The sequence below is a fragment of the Cucumis sativus genome, chromosome 3 (genome assembly GCF_000004075.3).
Source record: "Cucumis sativus cultivar 9930 chromosome 3, Cucumber_9930_V3, whole genome shotgun sequence".
Taxonomy (NCBI): Eukaryota; Viridiplantae; Streptophyta; class Magnoliopsida; order Cucurbitales; family Cucurbitaceae; genus Cucumis; species Cucumis sativus.
The window spans coordinates 20,010,660-20,029,669 of record NC_026657.2 but is presented as its reverse complement, the minus strand read 5'-3'; the positions used below and the strand labels follow the sequence as shown (position 1 = coordinate 20,029,669).

Genomic DNA, 19,010 nt, shown 5'->3' with positions numbered 1-19,010 from the left:
CACAACTATGTATAAGTGGGCTTTCGTTAAATATAAAAGTTATTATGTGAATAGAGATTAGTATTGCCTTATTTTTTAAGTACTAGTTGAAATACAGGACTTATGGCATGAATAATTTTTTTTATTTTATTGTATCTATCGGAATCTAAACGTTTAGGGTAAAATTTGGATCTATATAAGATAAGTCGAAAATTTATAAGAGTTGAGAACTATTGGAATATAAATTTTTACCTTAAAAGATAAATGCTGGATGAATATACCTTTCATACACACACATATTATTTTTTTTTACATCAATTCTTATTATGTCCTTGGACCTGGTTTTGTTATTATTCAAAATTAGCATTTAATAACTCAAATTAATTTAATATTTAATCTTTTTGTATTATCACACTAATTACAACCATTTCATAATCACATGTAAACTTCACCCTATTTTTTTAAAAATTAATTTTCATAAATATAACAAAACATCAACATATTTTTTACCTATATAGCAAAATGAAAAGTCCATAAAATCGATCATTTTTTAAAATATTTTAAGTTTGGCCTCGTCGCTTTTAAATTTCGCGCTACTCCAATTTCTTCATTCTCTTGTTCTTATGCAATTTTTGTTGTATATTTTTTTTGAAATCATGATCATTGTTCTACAATTTTTTTTTCATTACACTTCTACTATTATTATCTTTGTTTTCAATCAATCATCAATCTTGTATTATTATTTTTTCGATGTGTTGTGGACAAAGATGAACTACATGATCGTTTACCATAAGACTTTTCAAAACCATCGTTTATCATCAACTACATGATCGTGTATCATGATCAACACAATCGTTTACTAGGGCTTTTCAAAACTATCATTTATCATGAACTACACGATTGTGTATCATTAAGCTGCACATGATTATGTATCATCATCTACACAAACGTTTACTAGCGCTTTTTTAAAACCATCATTTATCGTGAACTAACAATTGTGTATCATAAACTATGTGATCGTGTATCATGAACTACGTGATCGTGTATCATTTTCTACACGATCGCGTATCATGATTGTTTAGAAGAAGAATTACACGCGCGTGTGTAGCTGGTGTTGATACTACCTACACGATCGTATAACATTTTCTACATGATCGCGTATCATGATCGTTTAGAAGAAGAATTACACGTACATGTGTGGCTGGTGTTGATACTACCTACATGATCGTTTATTATTTTCTGTATGATTGTATCATCATCGTAAGAAGAAGAATTACATGTGGGCATGTGGCCTATTAATTGTGTGTTGACGGAGACATTTTTTGTATTTTTCATTGTGAACCTATGGTCTTTTTTCATTTTCAAAATTATTTTATACAGTTTATTTATTTTGTCGGTTTATTATATTTTTTAAAATACACCTTTTTTATGATACCTTTTTAATTTCATGATAAAAATATATTTTTACTATAATAATTTTCCAAAAGTTAAAAGTGAACTATAACTATTAACAAATTTGTGGAACCAACTCAGTTTAAAGAACTTTTATGTTAGGATGGGTTTGGCTTTTATAATTATGTAAGTTTAATATTTAATTTTTTTTAAATTTAAATTAGTTTACAATTGGAATAAGCACAATTCATAATTTAAAACAAATCCTAATAGGAATGAATATATTAATTGGATTAACACTAAAAGAAATCTTTGATTAAAATAATTTTCGTAATCTATTCCTAAATATCTTTCATGTGATTCTCATTCTATATTTCCCTGCCTAATTATCTCAAATGGTTATTCCATATCTCTTTCTTATTTGTGTTATTTTCAACTAAATCATTTAAAAGAGGATAACTGAAAATAAAATTATTTTCATGTTATTGCCCTAAAATACTTGTTTTAGAGATAAGCAATGGTCAAAATGTAATTAGACTAATTTTTCATCTAACCAAATCCACTAACTCAATCTTAATATTTATACTCATATCACCTCATAATTGAGATTGAGTTAATACAATTAATACAAATTTACTCATATAATTAAATCAACTCTAAGACTGATCAAATTTGAGGCAATCATCATAATAAACATCAAAATTTCTATAAAAAGAAAAAATGTGTAGAAATTTATTATTACTTTTGTTTCACAAAAGTTGAATTGTTGACTTAAACTTCTTTTTTTCCGTTTTAGAAACAAAAAATTAGATAAAAAAAAGAGATTAAAAATTGTGAGAATGTAAAATTATTGAAAGTAAAAGAAAAACATAAAGGTAACATGAAAATTAGTAATTAATAAGTAAAAATTAAAATTAAAATTAAATAAAAAATAGGATTTTTTTTTCCCAAAACTATAACAAAACGTGAAAATATTTATACACCATAGAACAATTTTGGAAACGAAAATCCCACAAGCCCAAAACTTGAAGCAACAAAAATACTCCTCGATCAAACATGCATGAAAAAATGATTAAAAACAATTTTGTATCTAGTCTAAACGATTTCGTACCTATCTAAACGATTTCTTACCTATTTAAATGATCTTGTACCCTTGTACTCAGTCTGAACGATCTTATACATAGTCTGAATGATCTTATATACCTAGTTTAAGCGATCTTGTACCTAGTCTAAATGATCTTGTACTCAATCTAAACGATTTTGTATCTATCTAAGTGATCTTGTACCTAGTCTAAGCGATCTTGTACCCAGTCTAAATGATCTTGTACCCTTGTACTCAGTTTAAACGGTCTTGTACTCATTCGTTTGATCTCTTACCAAATCTAAATGATCTATTAGTGATAGTGGTCTATTTGAGATAAACAACTAATCATTTAGATATTGGTACACGATCATTTAAATTATATACCAATATCGTTTAGATCTTGTATCAAAAAGAATAAAAAAAGATGAGAGATGAAGAAGAATGAAGGAATTCTGGAAGAGGAAATGAAGCAATCGCAAACAAAAAGTGAGAATATGAAGAAGTACTAATATGAAGAAATTAATAATACGAGGTGGAGAATAATAAATTGCAAAGAAGAAGAAAAAGAAGTAAAGTGAATTGAATGACCATGGAATATTAAAAAACAACAAAAGGCAAATCTGAAATTTATAAAAAAACAAGTGTTTTTAACTAAGATAGCCTAAAATGGTATAACATATTACAAGGTTAACCCAAATTTCTTAAATTTTTCGGCAATGTCCTAAATTGTCTAATATTTTAGACAAATATAAGATCTAGATGACTAATTTAATCCATCTTTATTATTAATAATAAATTTAAAAATAGAAAAAGAAAAAAGAAAAAAGAAAAGTGGATCATGATTAATATTTGTATTTATTAGATATCTTATGTAAATATGGTAAGTGATTAATTTTGTTATGGTAATACTAAAATACGAATTTTTCCTTAATTATTTTTATTTTGGTGATTTTGTTCAAAAAAATATTTCCTCTCGATCTCTCTCTCACTTTCCAATCTCTCTCTTCATCCATTCTTTTTTTTTTCGTTTATTTATTAATTATAGTATATATTAAATAATATGGTGTATATTTTATGAACGAAAAGTTATTATATCAATTTGTCTATAGAAGGTGGACCGACAAGGAGAGAAATGATCAGGGACGTGAGTTACGATTTAGAAAATTAAAAAAATAAAGTAAAAGTTTCATTATTTGAATACGTTGAATATTAATTCTTCACAAAAGACACCGAATAATAAAAGATGTGGGAAGTATAAGCGGTGAAGAAGGATAACATCAATGGCTAATTGGTACAGTGATCTTTCGAGAAAAAAATTGACAAAAATTTAAGGTCAGTAAGAATTTATATTCCGTATTCAAAATACATTATGCGTATATTGACTATATTGAAGATAACACTATTTATGTATTATTGAATATATGAAGTAGTATATATATAACAAATATGTATTATGGAGTAGTATATATGTAAGAATTTTAAAAAATACTGATCGAATATATATTCTGTGTATACAGTGGTATATAAATGCAATAAGAAAAAACCACAAAACATGGAGAAAAAATCTATGGATGTATTATTGAATATATGCAGTAGTATATATGTAACAAATCACAAAATGTGAATGGTAGTATATTTGTAAAAAATAATAAATAAAAAATTAAATGAATATATAATCTGTGTATATATTGATATGTATACGCAATAAGAAAAAATCACAGAACATGAAAAAGAATATATGTATGTATTATTGAATATATGCAGCAGTATATATGTGATAAATCACAAAATATAAATTTATTATTAAATGGTATACTATAGTATATACGAATGACGAAACATTTAAAAAAAAATTTATGTCGAGCATGACAGAAAGATGAACTAAATAATAAAAAATTGAACAAAATAGAAGGAACATTACCAAAATATATGTTACGGAACGAAAGAATAACAAAATTTTAAGGAAAAAAATATTACGAAACAAAAGAAGAAACAATATAAGAAACGAAAAATGAAAGAAGAAAAAAAGGCTAATTACATTTTCTATAGCAAATCGAAGCACAAGAATAAAGCAATTTTTTGAAATACAAATCAAAGAAGAAAACCGATGCTGGAAGCCAATGCCGGAATTGATAATCGTGAGAAGAAAGCTTTTAGTTTGGACACAAAAATGAAAATAATTATTTTGTAGTATAATTAAAAATATTATTACCAAATAAGATAAAATTTTTACGGTATTTAATTTATTGCAAAAGTAATAAATATTCTATTAATAAATACAATTAATAATTAACAAAGTTATCATTTACCTAACAAATTGAATTTAATATAAAATGAAAACCTAGTCAAGAAAATAAATCATAATTAGAACATTTGTAAATTTTTTTACTAAATTTAAGTCTTTTGTCTAAATTTTTTCAAATAACAACGGTAGGTTTTAATTTAACTTTCTTTAATTACCTAATTTGTAAATATTTTAACTTTTTTTATTAGCTAGGTTGTAAATATTTTTTAATTTTGTTATATTAATGTAAATTAACCTAAAAAAATATATCAAATAAATTTATACAAATCTCAAGTAAATTAACCAAACAACTTTTTGTTTTTTTTTCTCTTTCTCCACCGTAACAATTGTCGACTACTTCCTCTTCATTATTTTCTAAGAAGGACTAAAACAACCCTCAAATTTGGTTATTAATAATTTTGTTTCTCTTTTATATATTAGATTTTTTTTTTGGTATCTAGATTTGTGTGTCCTCTCTAACCAGTAATTATATACTTAAGTCTATTTATTTTAGAAATGTTTTCGTTTTATGGGACATTTATTCAATATGAAATTTTGAAATTTTGAGACCAATAAAAAATTGACACATCATTTATAAAATATTGATGAAAATTGTAAATAATTGAATTTGGAACTAATTAAAAATTTGATATGTGTTCCAAATTCAAATTGAAAATATAAATTGATCAATTCTAATAATGTCACATGTTTTCATCACAACCGTTGAATCAAATTAATTGTTTTAGTTTAATTAAATATTATTTACTTGAATTAAATTCAATTGTGCCAAAAAATAAGCTTAATTGAGCTCAAAGACTAAATTTGACACAAATCCATGTGGTTGATCCCATGAATCTGGTCCATGGACTAACAAAGCTTAAGTCCATAAAGCCCAACAGAGAACTCTATAAATAGAGGAATTTCTCACATATATGTTGGAGAGAATTCTTCCGAGAGCTACAAGACTTCCTATCGAGAGAAAATGAGAGCATCAAATTCTTTCAAGACTCCAACTTCTACAACTTCCAAGTTGGAGTCTACAAGACTTTTGAACATATAAGTTTTCTTTCAAGACTCCAACTTCTACAAGCTTTCTTCTAAAACTCCAACTTCCTTGGAAGACTAAAGCTTATTTGGAGATACAAACTTTCTTCTAAGACTTCAACTTCAAGAACATCACATGTTCTGCTTTCTCAAATCAAGCGTAAGCATCCAATCGAGAGAAAATCAGAGCATCAAATTCTAGAGATCGAACCACATCACATCAAATCAACAAAAAATACAACATCAACTCAAATTCAACTCTATGAATAAATTTTTTTTGAAAATATGGTCAAACAGTGTATAAAGAGAAGAAACTTACTTAGCTTCCTAGTATGAAAGGCCCATAGTTAACATACTTGGTTATTGAGTGAAAAGCGTTGGGTGGCAGCGAACACAAAATTCTTCCAAAAAAAAATTAATGGAACCAATCAAACAAAGATGTGGAGGAGGATCGGGACCATCATTAAGTGTAGAACAAAAATATTATTCCAAAAGAAATTGAATAGTTGAGCTTTTATATATATATATATACTTACTCCACTTAGTGACGCTTTGAGAGATTTCAAAAGGTAAGAGCTTTTATATGTTTAAACTACACTTAGAAATAAACATATTTTAAAATTAACATTTCATTTGTTCTTTAAATAAAAATCATCATTAATTTGGAAGAACATGGTAGGTAAATGACAAAAGGAAATAATGAAAAAGTTTTAAGTTATACATGGCACATACTCCACTGGATAAAAATGAAGAGTCTGGCCTCACAAATTAGATATAGCATATTATTATATGTTAACTACATGTTTGAATATTGATATATAGTACCATTAGGTGAGAATTCATTAATAGCTTAAATCTAAAACTCTCCTATCCTAACATATTTAAGATATATAGTTTAGGTTAATTGGGTATTTTATGATTTAGTTCCATTTGATTTTGTTAACAGATCTTTCACAAACAAAAAATACTCTTCTTTAGTTCCAGTAAAGAAGTCTCCTTCTTGTTTACAAAATTTATAACTTTCAACCTACCATGTTATGTGGCAAATTTGACCTCTCTTAAATCTATTTCTTCTTATTATCAATGACCTCTCCTAAATCCATTTCTTTTGGATTTGATTTGATATTTTTATAACCATCCTTTTCTTAACTTCTTCCAAATTTTATTACATAAAATAAATTCCAACCTAAGTAATGTGACTCTTTTAAAATGTTCAAGCTTAAAAGAAAAAAATATTATTCTAAGAAACACGGTAAGTGGTCGTGATTTTGTGAGACATTAAGATGTCTCTAAAATGAGTCTTAAATGAAGGAATGAAGAAAAATTCTAATGTGAACCATCAAAATATACTCAAAATATTTATAACATATAATAAAATTTTCGAATTCTATCCATAGATATTGATAGCCATATCAGTGGCACTTAATAGATACAGATAAAGTTTAGTTGCTATAGGTTGTAAATATTTTAATTTATTTTATTATTTTTAAAAATGTCTTATTTAAATCGTAAGATATAATATAATTTGTAAAGTAAAATATACAAATTATAATTTTTTTATAAAAATTAATCTATTAAATATCAACATATAAGTTAAATAAAATTATGTCTTACTCAATCACTGGATAATATTTATCAAACACATATTTAATTTGTTTCATATGACGAGCGGCCAATACTTTTTAGGAATAGTTGCAAATATATGAATTAGATTCAAAATAATTAAGCATATACACACTTTTGTTGTTTACAAAAATAACAAAATCCAACTCACATATACAAAATGTAAAATGCCACGAATGCCCTCGTTATTGATATATATTTGATACATCTGATACACACCTAATGTCCCTTGATAGACATGATACTCCTTAATACACTTGATATATTTTATACTTCTTGATACACTTTAGACCTTAATACATACTACAAGAAATAGTGGCTCTCCTGACGCATAACATCGTCAGGATGTATATCGAAATGCGTCGAAAAAGGATTTTCCGATGCATATAAAATGGTCAGAAGACAAGTTGGGAGAAATGCATTGAGATGCTTATATGAATCGTCGTTGAAAGTTCTTTAGTCTTGATGAACTCTCGACACCCAAATGAAGCGAGTCGGGAATAGTCTCTCTCCCAACGTGCTTCACAACACATCAAGAGCTATGAACAACTTCCGACGTCTATGTGCGTCGTGAGATTATGTTTTTGTTGTTTTACTTCTTTTTCACTTATTATTTTCATTTTTTAACACGTGGTACTTTTTTTAGTTCAATTCGATTTAATTAAATTCAATAAAAAGTTTCAAACAAAACAAACACAAAATTAATAAATACATTGAAATACTAAATTTTAATTTATAAAATTAGACCATGTTTCATATATAAAAAAAGTGTCTTACAATAATGTTTATTTGAAACAAATACATAAAAAAAAAAAAAAAAAAAAAACATCTGTAACGCCCCAGACCTAGGATTTGAAATTTGGATCCTCGACATTTACCTACATCCTCTACAACATGACAACATCATCTTTACTTGTCTTAAATGCTTATTAGAGTGAAAGTTCTCCCCACAAATCAACACGAGTTCTTTCAGCAGCTTTGTCATCACTCATGCATTCTAGGAAAATTCTCAGAAGGTCACCCAACATAGAATTGCACCAAGCTAAGCACACTTAACTTTCGAGTTCCTAATCGAGCCACTGAAAAGAAAGGCGCACTTTGTTGGTATAGGTTGTAACTTTGAATTCTTTTAAGTCTTTCTTAACCTTATTTTTTTATGTCCTTAGGATTCCTCTTATTCATATGTGATACCGGTTCATTCATATCCCCCTCCTAAACTCGAGGCGTTATATGTCCATCGTAATCCTAGGGCTTGGAACGTTACAACATCGTCTCTTATCGCTGGACGCCATCTTTGAATAAGTCCACACCTATAATAACATGAATGTAAAGTACATTATTCAAACTTCAAAGATCTCAAAATGCGTGGATGCCAAAAACCAAAACTTAGAAACAAAAAATAATCAACTACAACCCCTGGAAATATAATGTATGGGAATAAATTATATATAACTATGTTTGGTTGTGTAGGAAACGTTATCATAATCGTTTATCCTACAAGGCTACATGATTGTTTAGCTTTCTATACGATCGTTCAACCTCTTACACGATCGTTTAGCTTTTTATTCGACAAATTAGCTTTCTATATGATTGTTTACCATATTATGGGATCATTTAGCTTTATACCTTCAAACGATCGTTTACTTCTTACACGATCAACGACCGACTTACTTTCCATACGATCATTTAACTTCCTACGTGATTGTTTAACAAAATATTTCTTTAAAACTTAATGAAAACAAAATGATAATGATTTTGAACAATCTCCCAACTTTCACTCTTTCTACAAATGTGGAACAATAGAGACTCAACTTACACATAAACTCACTTCAGCATGCCACTGAAGGTAACAATTACATTTAAACCTTCAAAGTGACGTTTAAGCCTCCCCAACCCCTCCACTTCTTTGACCAAGTACGAGCAATGATATATATGAAGAAGTTGTACTCTTTTATGCATTTCTAAGGTGACAAATTCTAAGGGATTATCACCACAGACCACATACTGCAGGGGCACTCATATTTTCAAATGAATTAAACCCATCTGAAGCTAATCCCAAACGAACATTTCGTTAATCTGAAACAAAATCAAGAAATTCACAATTAAAATGCTTTCAGTCATCTGCATCAGCTGGATGTTTTAACACATACCTTTTTTTTGACTCGCTTATCTTTATGACATCTCATGTCAGAAGAGCCTTCTTGTGATGCAAACAATTGTTTTAATCTCGATATTAACGAAAAATGGCACAATACCTTATGCAAAAAAAAAAAAAAAAATTCCTCTGTTATCATTTATTTTGTACTGAGACTTACCACAAATTGGGCGATGTTAAAAATCTCCAAATTCCTTCCAATACAATATTGTAGTTGTACTTTCGATACAATATGTTGATAATTTTAATTAGTTATTTAATTATTTAATTCTCTCTTATTATATTTTACTATTTGTCTTAACTAAATATTTAAAATATTTCGTTAAATTTTAGTATTTTCTTGTATTTAAAAAAAACCTATATTTATTTAAATGGTAATGAATTCAACTTAGTAAGAGAGTTGGGTCGTTACAGATTTGTTCTTGATAAGTATTCTTCATTCATTCTGCGTAGTGTGTTAGCTGAGCTACACTTTACACTTGTCCAGTGTATGTCGCCAACTTTTCGAGAGAGTAAGTAGCAAGGACATAGCTAACACATGCAAGGAAGAGTTTTCTCAACTTTGCAAGGAGACTTCTATCATTTGTATTCTGAAAGGTGAACAAGTGTGGACTGAGACACCGGGAGGTTGTTGTCCTTAAATGCAAAGCCTTCTAAGTAGAATAAATAAGTATTACTAGATATAAACCATCTAGTTAGCCTTAGTCATTTAGATCCCGAAAGGAGACCAAGTGTGATGTTCAATGACTCTGAGAGGAGCACGTCTTAATCATAAGATAGTTTGGTGGGATATATCGCATTGAGGTAGTCATGTAGCGTATTCGCCTAATAGCATGAAACCTTTTTTCACCGCCTTCTTTACTCAAGTTAGTTCGCTAAACCTTCCATTCTATCATGTTTTACCCTTTGTGCATGAGTCTATAGGTGTCAATAAGTAGCATTAGTTATTTCATTATTCTTTTAATCCCATCATTATAACGCCTACAGATGGGTAAGACCCTAGAACTAGTATCTTGAAACAATTCTCCATGTTCGACCTTGAATCACATAGGTAAACCTACTATTTCGCTTGCATTTGGGCAAACAGTATGAAAACTTGGGTTCAACAATGACTTAGGCTTCATGCGATAAAGAGGTACATATAGTAAGCACTTCTCATGCTATGATCATGAGTCATGACATATCGCATAGAATGAACCACACAATACAAAAAAAATATGGCAAACACAGTACGTGCAGTGAACCTACTTGGTGAAGTATTGCAGATGCATTAGACATATGTTATATTACTATGACTAAGTCCTAAGTAACACATGTATGTTATTATGAAAATAAAGAAACAACCACACACCTCCAGTATTGCCGACGTCATCTTCCTCATCGTCATAAAGGAAAAATCGACACATCATCGGTATAGGCGTCCATGACGATGCGTTTTATGCATTGGAAATTTTTTTATAATATTTTTTATAATTTTTTATTATTTAATATTTGGATTCAAGGACGCAACTCATGTCCAGTTTTTTAAATTTATTATTATTTAATTTTGGATTCGAGGATGTAGCTCGTAATAATGTTCAACTTCCCTCTTTTCACGTTCCAATTTTGAATTTTTGGATTCGAGGTCCTCTATGTTCCTTCAGTCATCTTCCTCTATTTTCTTGACTAACTACTATTTAACTTTCTAATTCCGATTTCTTGATGTTGAGCTCCTCCATTGCATATTCGAGTTTTAAATTTTTTCACCTAAGCTCCTCTATAGTCTTCTAATACTCTTCCTTTTCTTTCTTTGTTGCTTCAATAGCAGACCGTAATGCTGAAATATACAACAAATTTAATATCAAGCATACATACACTATACAACCTATACTATACATATAATATAAATACAATATACAATATACAATCCACAATCTATACATACAACATAATCTAATATACAATATATTAATATTCATTTATTTAGGAAAAAAAAGAAACACAACTCTTTACCGAAATGTAGAGACGACAAAGTAACTCGATGACGAAAGGAGGAGGGTGAGCGGCATGCAACGATTGGGCGACGATGGCTCACGACGGATGACAGATGGCAGACGACGACTCTCTCTCTTTTCTCTTTCGTTTTTCTCTTTTCTCTCGTGGTGTCTTGTGTTCTGTGAACACATAATACTATATTAACAGGGTTTCTCTCGATGCAGCCTGAAAATGTTGTGAGAACCACCTAAGTCCGAAGCCATAAGTGACTACGTTTTATGGCGTCAGGGAAATAAAGCTTCTTTTTCTTTACATCTTTTATCCTGACGCATGCTTCTACATCGCGAGAACTCCATTTTCTTGTAGTGACACTTGATTAGATACATTTGAATGATTCAACGATAAGTTTAATACAGTTGGTGCATTGCTGATAAACTTGTTATGTTTCATTGCGGTACACTCAGCAAATTTGATACCCTTGATACACGTAATGTACTGTACAGTTAATATTCTCCACTGTTACACTTAATTGATTAAATATACTATTGATATACACTTGTAAACTTGATTGATATACTTAATAATGATTTACTTTACTGATATGTTGATATTACTTTACTAATATATTGTTGATATACTTGATAATAGTACACTGAGTTATATCGTTCATATACTTAAGAATGCATTGGTTTATACACTCGATACAAAATTTATTATATTCTTAACCATAACTACAATGAACTGCAAAAATTTTGAAAAAAAATGAAAAATCATGTAGTGAATATATCAATCAACTAATATATATAATATAAGTATATCAAGTTAAAATGAAAACAATCACAATTGGAGTTAAATTTCTCATATCAACAACCATTATATATCAAGTTACAATTAATGTACCATTAGTATCCTAAAATCAAGATTTAATACAATAGAAAAGAAAAGAATTCTTGAATGCCTAATAGTAGTACATCCATTTCAAAACCAGAAAGTAAAAAGAAGCAAAATAAAAAATAAAACTTAAAAAACTTTTCAAATCAATGAAAAATACAAACAACCGAACACTTAAAACCACAAGGACGAAATCAAAATCAGGACTCCATGTTCATTTAGGTTTCGTATGACTTGACAAACAATTCACAAATGAAGACACCTTTACTAATTTTGAAAATCAATTAAAGTCTATCGATGAGGAAGAACGAATTGCAAAGAACGTAAGAAAGGATAGTTATACTAAAAAATATGGAAGAAAAAATACGTTAAGAAAAGTTTGAGAATAATAACATGTTTAAAATAAAAAAAAATTTAAAAGAAAGAGAATTTTGTCATATTTACAAAATTAATTAAACCATATATTATATTTGCTATATATTATTAAAGAAAAACTACCCACCACCATTTTTGTTTTTAGATAGAGTGATATTGAAACCTTAATAGAACCCATAAAATATATTCGAAAAACATTCACATGATATATTCTTACTTCTAGTTCAACCCATTAAATTTGTAATAAGTTTTCATCCACTAAAAGTAGTATGATTTAGTTAAACTTATGAAATTTGTAATAAGTTTTCATCCACTAAAGTAAGATGGAGCGCCCAATATGATAATGTATTCTTAACATTATTATTTAATTTGATTATGCAGAACGTACCTGATGTTTGGAACATATAAGTATAGTTTTGTTTGAATGGTTGCATATATGTTTGGGTAATAATAATTATTAAGAAACTTAATCGCTAAACTTAATGTGTTTTCAATTATTATGTTTCGAAAACAAAGAAAGAAAAAGTATAATAAAAATAAAAAGAAAAAGGAAAAAACTGGTTTAAATTTAATGGCTGGTGGGGACACATAAATTTCTAATTTATAGTTTAATTAAAAAATTTTAAAAAGCGGAAAGCGACAAAACGCAGCAATTCTTAGGTGCGGCGTTCGGCGGAAAACAAAATTTTAATTACTATTTTATTACAACCCATCAATCAAACCAAAAACTATAACATTTTCTTTTTATTTATTTATTATTATTATTCTTTTTTTAAAAAAGAAAGTTTTGACTCTTCACCCATAACCAAGAAATTTAATAGGAGATCCATTCACCAAATTTTAATAAACATTTTTATAATTTATTAAACTTATTGCGCATATATATATATAGTAGAGTAATTTTATTGTACGTTTAAATCTCATTTTTATCCTAAACTTTAAAAGAAATTTCTATTTTAATTTAGTTTTTGATTTGTTATATAAACAATGCTAAAACACATATACATTTAATAAAATTAATTGGTATAGATTTACACAACAAAAACTAATATACATGTCAAAGAGGGGTAGAAAGAGAAATATGTATTAGGATAGTACTAAAATTAATTGGAGTTTATTTGGAAGAGAGATGTTCCCTAATAACACAACACACAAACCTTCCATGTCTCCCTTTCACACTCCTTTATATAAGAAAAACCACACGCCCACTCCCTTATCCCCTTTACTCTCTTCTTTCTTTGCACTTTTTTCTAGTCTACTCGTGCACGGCCATTTCTTCTATTTTCCCATGGCTTCTTCTTCTTCTACATCCACCAACACAAGCATGTCGGGGGGAGGTGGCGGCAGTGGCAGTGGCGGTGGCGGTGGTTCCCCGTGTGGAGCATGCAAGTTTCTAAGGAGAAAATGTGTGGCTGATTGTATATTTGCTCCTTATTTTTGTTCAGAACAAGGGGCTGCACGATTTGCTGCCATTCATAAGGTCTTTGGAGCAAGTAATGTCTCAAAGTTGTTGCTTCATGTTCCTGTTCATGATCGTTGTGAAGCTGTTGTTACTATTGCCTATGAAGCTCAAGCAAGGATTCACGATCCTGTTTATGGTTGTGTTGCTCATATTTTTGCTCTTCAACAACAGGTGTCAATCATTTTGTTTTTCTTTAGTTATCATCACTTATTAGCTCGATCAGATTCATTGTCGTTTAATTTTCTGGTGATGAATGATTAAGAATATGAATAAAAGATCTGTTTTTTTAGGCTAGCTCTGTTTGAGTTTTTAATATTAAAAACCTAACAATATAACTATTTAATTCATTTGTGAATTTCCTGGTTTCGTTATTTGATTTAATTTATTTAGGCCATTTTTCAAAAGTAAAATTAAAGTTTCATAATTTCAAAGTGAAAAAAATGAGAATTAATTGTGCTGTTCTTTAAATTTAGCTAAGAATTTGAAATGTTTTTCCCCTTCGAATAAGACTAATTAAAACCTTGTAGAACAAGGGTGAAAAAACAAATAGAAACAGAAAATTTAAAAACAAATGATAGTTAATTGGAGCCTAAAAGTTAGATTAATTTTTTTATAACCCATACAAATTTTTTTAGCTTAGTGGCGATCGTCTATTGAAAAACTACACAACAATAATTTTTTGTTTTGCTGTTTGTTTTCATTGTGAAAGCCAAAGAAAAAAAGAAAAAAAAAATCATATTGGAGATGCAAAATTTCACCTGATTAATCCATTAATCTAAGTGAGAACTTTAAAAGCATCAACTTTTTAATCTATAAAACAAGTCCTCTCTTTTCTTTTCTCACGCGATTCAAGGTTAGTTTGAATTGTCTTTTAATCAAACTTCGAGACAAACAGACGTTCTGAATTACAAGTTTGAACTGAAGGAATTTATTTATTTTTGGTTTTTGAAGGTGGCATACTTGCAAACACAGCTGATGCATGCCAAGGCTCAACTTGCAGAAACCCTAATGGATTCAGGAAGTAATATGGAGATTCAATGGACAGGCGATTTCAATAACAACAATCTCTCCAATGGATCAATTCCAAGTAATAATTATCAAACTCAAATTACGAACAACCCAAGCCCACAAAGCTCTCTAGAATCAGCTGCCAACAATGATGAAGCATTGTTATTCATTAATCAAAATCAATTATTTCATGAGAGCCAATTAAGCAGATCATCACAAGAACCTCAATTTCTTCAACCATTTCCCAGAAAAAAATTACCTTCTTCTTCTCATGCTGATCTTGGGGAACTCCATGCTTTGGCCCTTAGAATGATGAGAAATTAATTAATTGATGAAGAAAAAAGTCATGTGTAATTTTGTGAAGTACAGTGGATTTTGATGATATATCTATAGTCATTTTATGAGACCAAAAAGTTGTGTGTATATAGTGACTATATGAGCCATTTATGTTCAATTTTTATTCTCTTTTTTTTTTTCTTTTTAATTTCTAAAAGCAAAATAGTTACATAACAATGGAAAGCCTTAATTAGATTATTGAAATAGCTAGGTTAGGCTGTATTGGTTGCTTTGTTTTGTTTTCTTATAGATGTAAGGCTAGCTAGTTAAAATAGATTTAATTTTATATATAGATAGGAAAAGAAACTTACAAATATGCTATATGGTGCTACCATGGATCATTTCTAAATGCTTATCAAATATATTATTTCACTGAAAAAAGAAAAAAAAACTCATTTCAAACATGGTTATATAGAAAATGAAAATTTGGAGTGTTGCGACAGAGACAACAACCTATCAAGCAAAGAATCATACCAAGAAATCATTGATAACGAGTAAGAGAGTTTATATATAACACATCTCTTTAAACCCTAATCAAAATAAGTCCAAAATAAAATTTGAAAGGAGAACTAAATATCAATCTCTGTATAGACTATTTTTTCAAACAACATCCATAGATGGTGTTTCTTGGTAATTCAAGAAGTTAAAAAAAACTCTCTCACAACAATTAAAATAAAAAATTAGAAACACAAAAATTAATATGAAAAACCTTCCAATCAAAGAAAAACGTGTTGAGCCATGTGTAAAATTATTACAATCACACATGGAAGTCTCTTTCTTACCTCAAACAAATGAAAATTTTAACTAGAGTTAGAAGGCTCAAATCTAAAGTGATTTTATGAGAACTCAACATAAACGTCTAGATGCATAAAGGGAAAAAGCTTAGGTGAAAAGAAAATATATATATAGCAGGGGGTGTTGACATAGAAAAGGGTTTTGGGGTTATGAAAAAATTTGATCCCAACATAGGGATTGAGGAAAAGGGTGGGAATTGAAAAGATTTAAAATCCCCATTTTGAGAAATGTAAAAAAAGAAGACAAAAACACACGAGGTTGCTCTCTAGTGGACCCTTCTTGTTTAGGGTTTACATGTTATGTAATAATTAGGTGCACCTACCCTTTAATTTTGTTGTCCCCATTTAAACTAAGTTTCAAACTAATCCTTCCTTATTTTGTATTCACACAACCAAGCAATGTGTCCCCTTGATTGAATGCATCATTTTTCTAACCAGCTTTCCCAATTCCTATGCACATAATCAAAACTTTACCTCTTCCTTTCTTTTATCACATAATTATACTCTTTAGTTTGTGTGTATATAAAATGCACGCATAAATGTGATTCTAAAACTATTAAGCTGACGTTAACCCCGTCTTAATTACCCAAAAATTGATTTTAAATTTATTTTTTACATTTTCAAATAGAGAGATCATTTTTGAATAATTAAAAAGCATGTGTTTTCAAAATTATTTGAAAAATATGAAAAATGATTTTAACCATCGTTTTAGATTCACTTTCAAATATTATACCTATAGCTATCCCATTTCACACGAGAGCTAGGGTTTTCATTTCTACCATCAATTAGAATCTATTTTTTGCCAGCAAAATAGTTTAAAAGCGGAAAAAAATGAAATAAAAATTGTAACTTAACAAAGACTAAAGTAGTTATGCTTTATAAAGTTTTGGAGCTAATGTAGGCATATTATCATGAAAGTTCTCTCATGGGTCAAACAGAACCAATTTTAAAGTGAGTTGTATTAGATAAGCAATATGAGGTTTCATTTTGATATTTAATTGATAATAGAGGGAGTTGATCCATTTATATTAGACAAATATAAGATTTTATCTGACAAAGTAAGAGAAGTAGTCCATGTATATGACAAATATAGGGTTGATCTTGAATTAAATAAATTGTTTTAATAAATGTAAGGTTGATGTTGAATTAAATAAATTGTTTTAGATATTGAATATATCTCTCATGATCCAGGGATAAAACCATGTTATTGGAGTTGTTCATGAATCCCAAAAATTAGGTATTGGATAAGAAAAAAACCAAGAATGAAAAGCAAGAAAACTTCACAATTTACAACTTACAATAACATGATTGAGTTATTGTTTGCATTGTCAATTATTAAAGAATTACCCCATTTAACATTCCAATATCAAGAGCGACATAGATTTAAAATACTCACATGGTTTATTATTGACCATAGTATATAGGTAGATAAATAATTAATATTGGAGTGAATGAAACGTGAATAAACAATTAAACTATATATTGTAGAGGAATTAAAGAAGGGACCAATAATCCTAGTCTAAGTGAGCTGACATGAAGTAGTATTATATATTAATTATTTGGGATTTTGATCCTATGAATATGGCAGAGATTAAAAACCCTAATAGACAAGGAGCCGCATTTGATCATTAAATTATATACTTAAGCCTTCAAATAACTAATTATTATAAAGGACGTGAGAGATAAATTAAAATTTTATTTATCATATACATTCCCCAATGGACACAATTGGTCACAATTATATATTAGAAATGTGTATTTATTTTTTATTTTATTGGGGAGAAGATTTGATATATCATCAAAGTTGAGTGTGATAAAGAAAATGATGCGTAGAAAAAAGTTGAAAGCATTAAAGAAGTGAAAAGGATAAGGACAAGAAAGAATTAGACATGAACTTAATAAAGAGATATATGAAGAGAGTGGAAAGGAAAAGAAAAGAATAGAGAAAGAACATAAAAGGTAGTACACACACAGACATAGGCAAAAGCTACTTCACTTGCTTTGCCCTAACCTTGCTTCTTAAAAAAGGTAAAAGCTCATGTATTATTTGCACTTCGACCATGGCTAGCAAAATACCTTTTATTTTCTCTCTCTCTCCCTTACCTATCAGCATGTCTCCCATTTTAATCATGGTTCATGTTTTAATACCTAATCAAATCAATTGATTTGACAAGTCACGTCTTCGTTCAGTTACACATATTGATTTATATATAATTCACACGTATCTTTTATCAATCAATCATTTGACCTTGTACATATAATATAAAACATTCGATGTACTACTCTTAAGGTCAAGTACTAGATATGTTGATACTAATAATATGGTATTGAAGGTGGTAGTATTGAGAAGACAAACCAATGATATATTGGTTTGTAACAAAATAAAGATCTAGCATCATTGTGATGCTTAGCTACTAACATTTTGATTATTTAAGTCAATGATGATTCTAGAGAGCAATAAAATAAAGAACTTAGAGAGTCTCTTTTAGTGTACCTTGAATTTCACAAGTGCCCTTGATTATTTAGAAATGTGACTGATTTGTAACAATCATGTGGCTAATTATTACTGTAGTATGGTTGACCGATTCTATAACAAGCAGAATTTGAGC

General features: G+C 28.8%; 1 protein-coding gene across 1 annotated transcript; it reads left to right on the top strand.

The window, feature by feature from the left end:
• The first annotated feature begins 13,996 nt into the window (after positions 1-13,996).
• On the top strand, positions 13,997-15,739 carry LOC101214521 (LOB domain-containing protein 16). The gene is made up of 2 exons (XM_004151989.3): positions 13,997-14,434; positions 15,215-15,739. Exons 1-2 carry the CDS (start codon positions 14,090-14,092, stop codon positions 15,593-15,595), a joined length of 726 nt encoding a protein of 241 aa, XP_004152037.2. The 5' UTR covers positions 13,997-14,089; the 3' UTR covers positions 15,596-15,739.
• Positions 15,740-19,010: the final 3,271 nt, after the last annotated feature.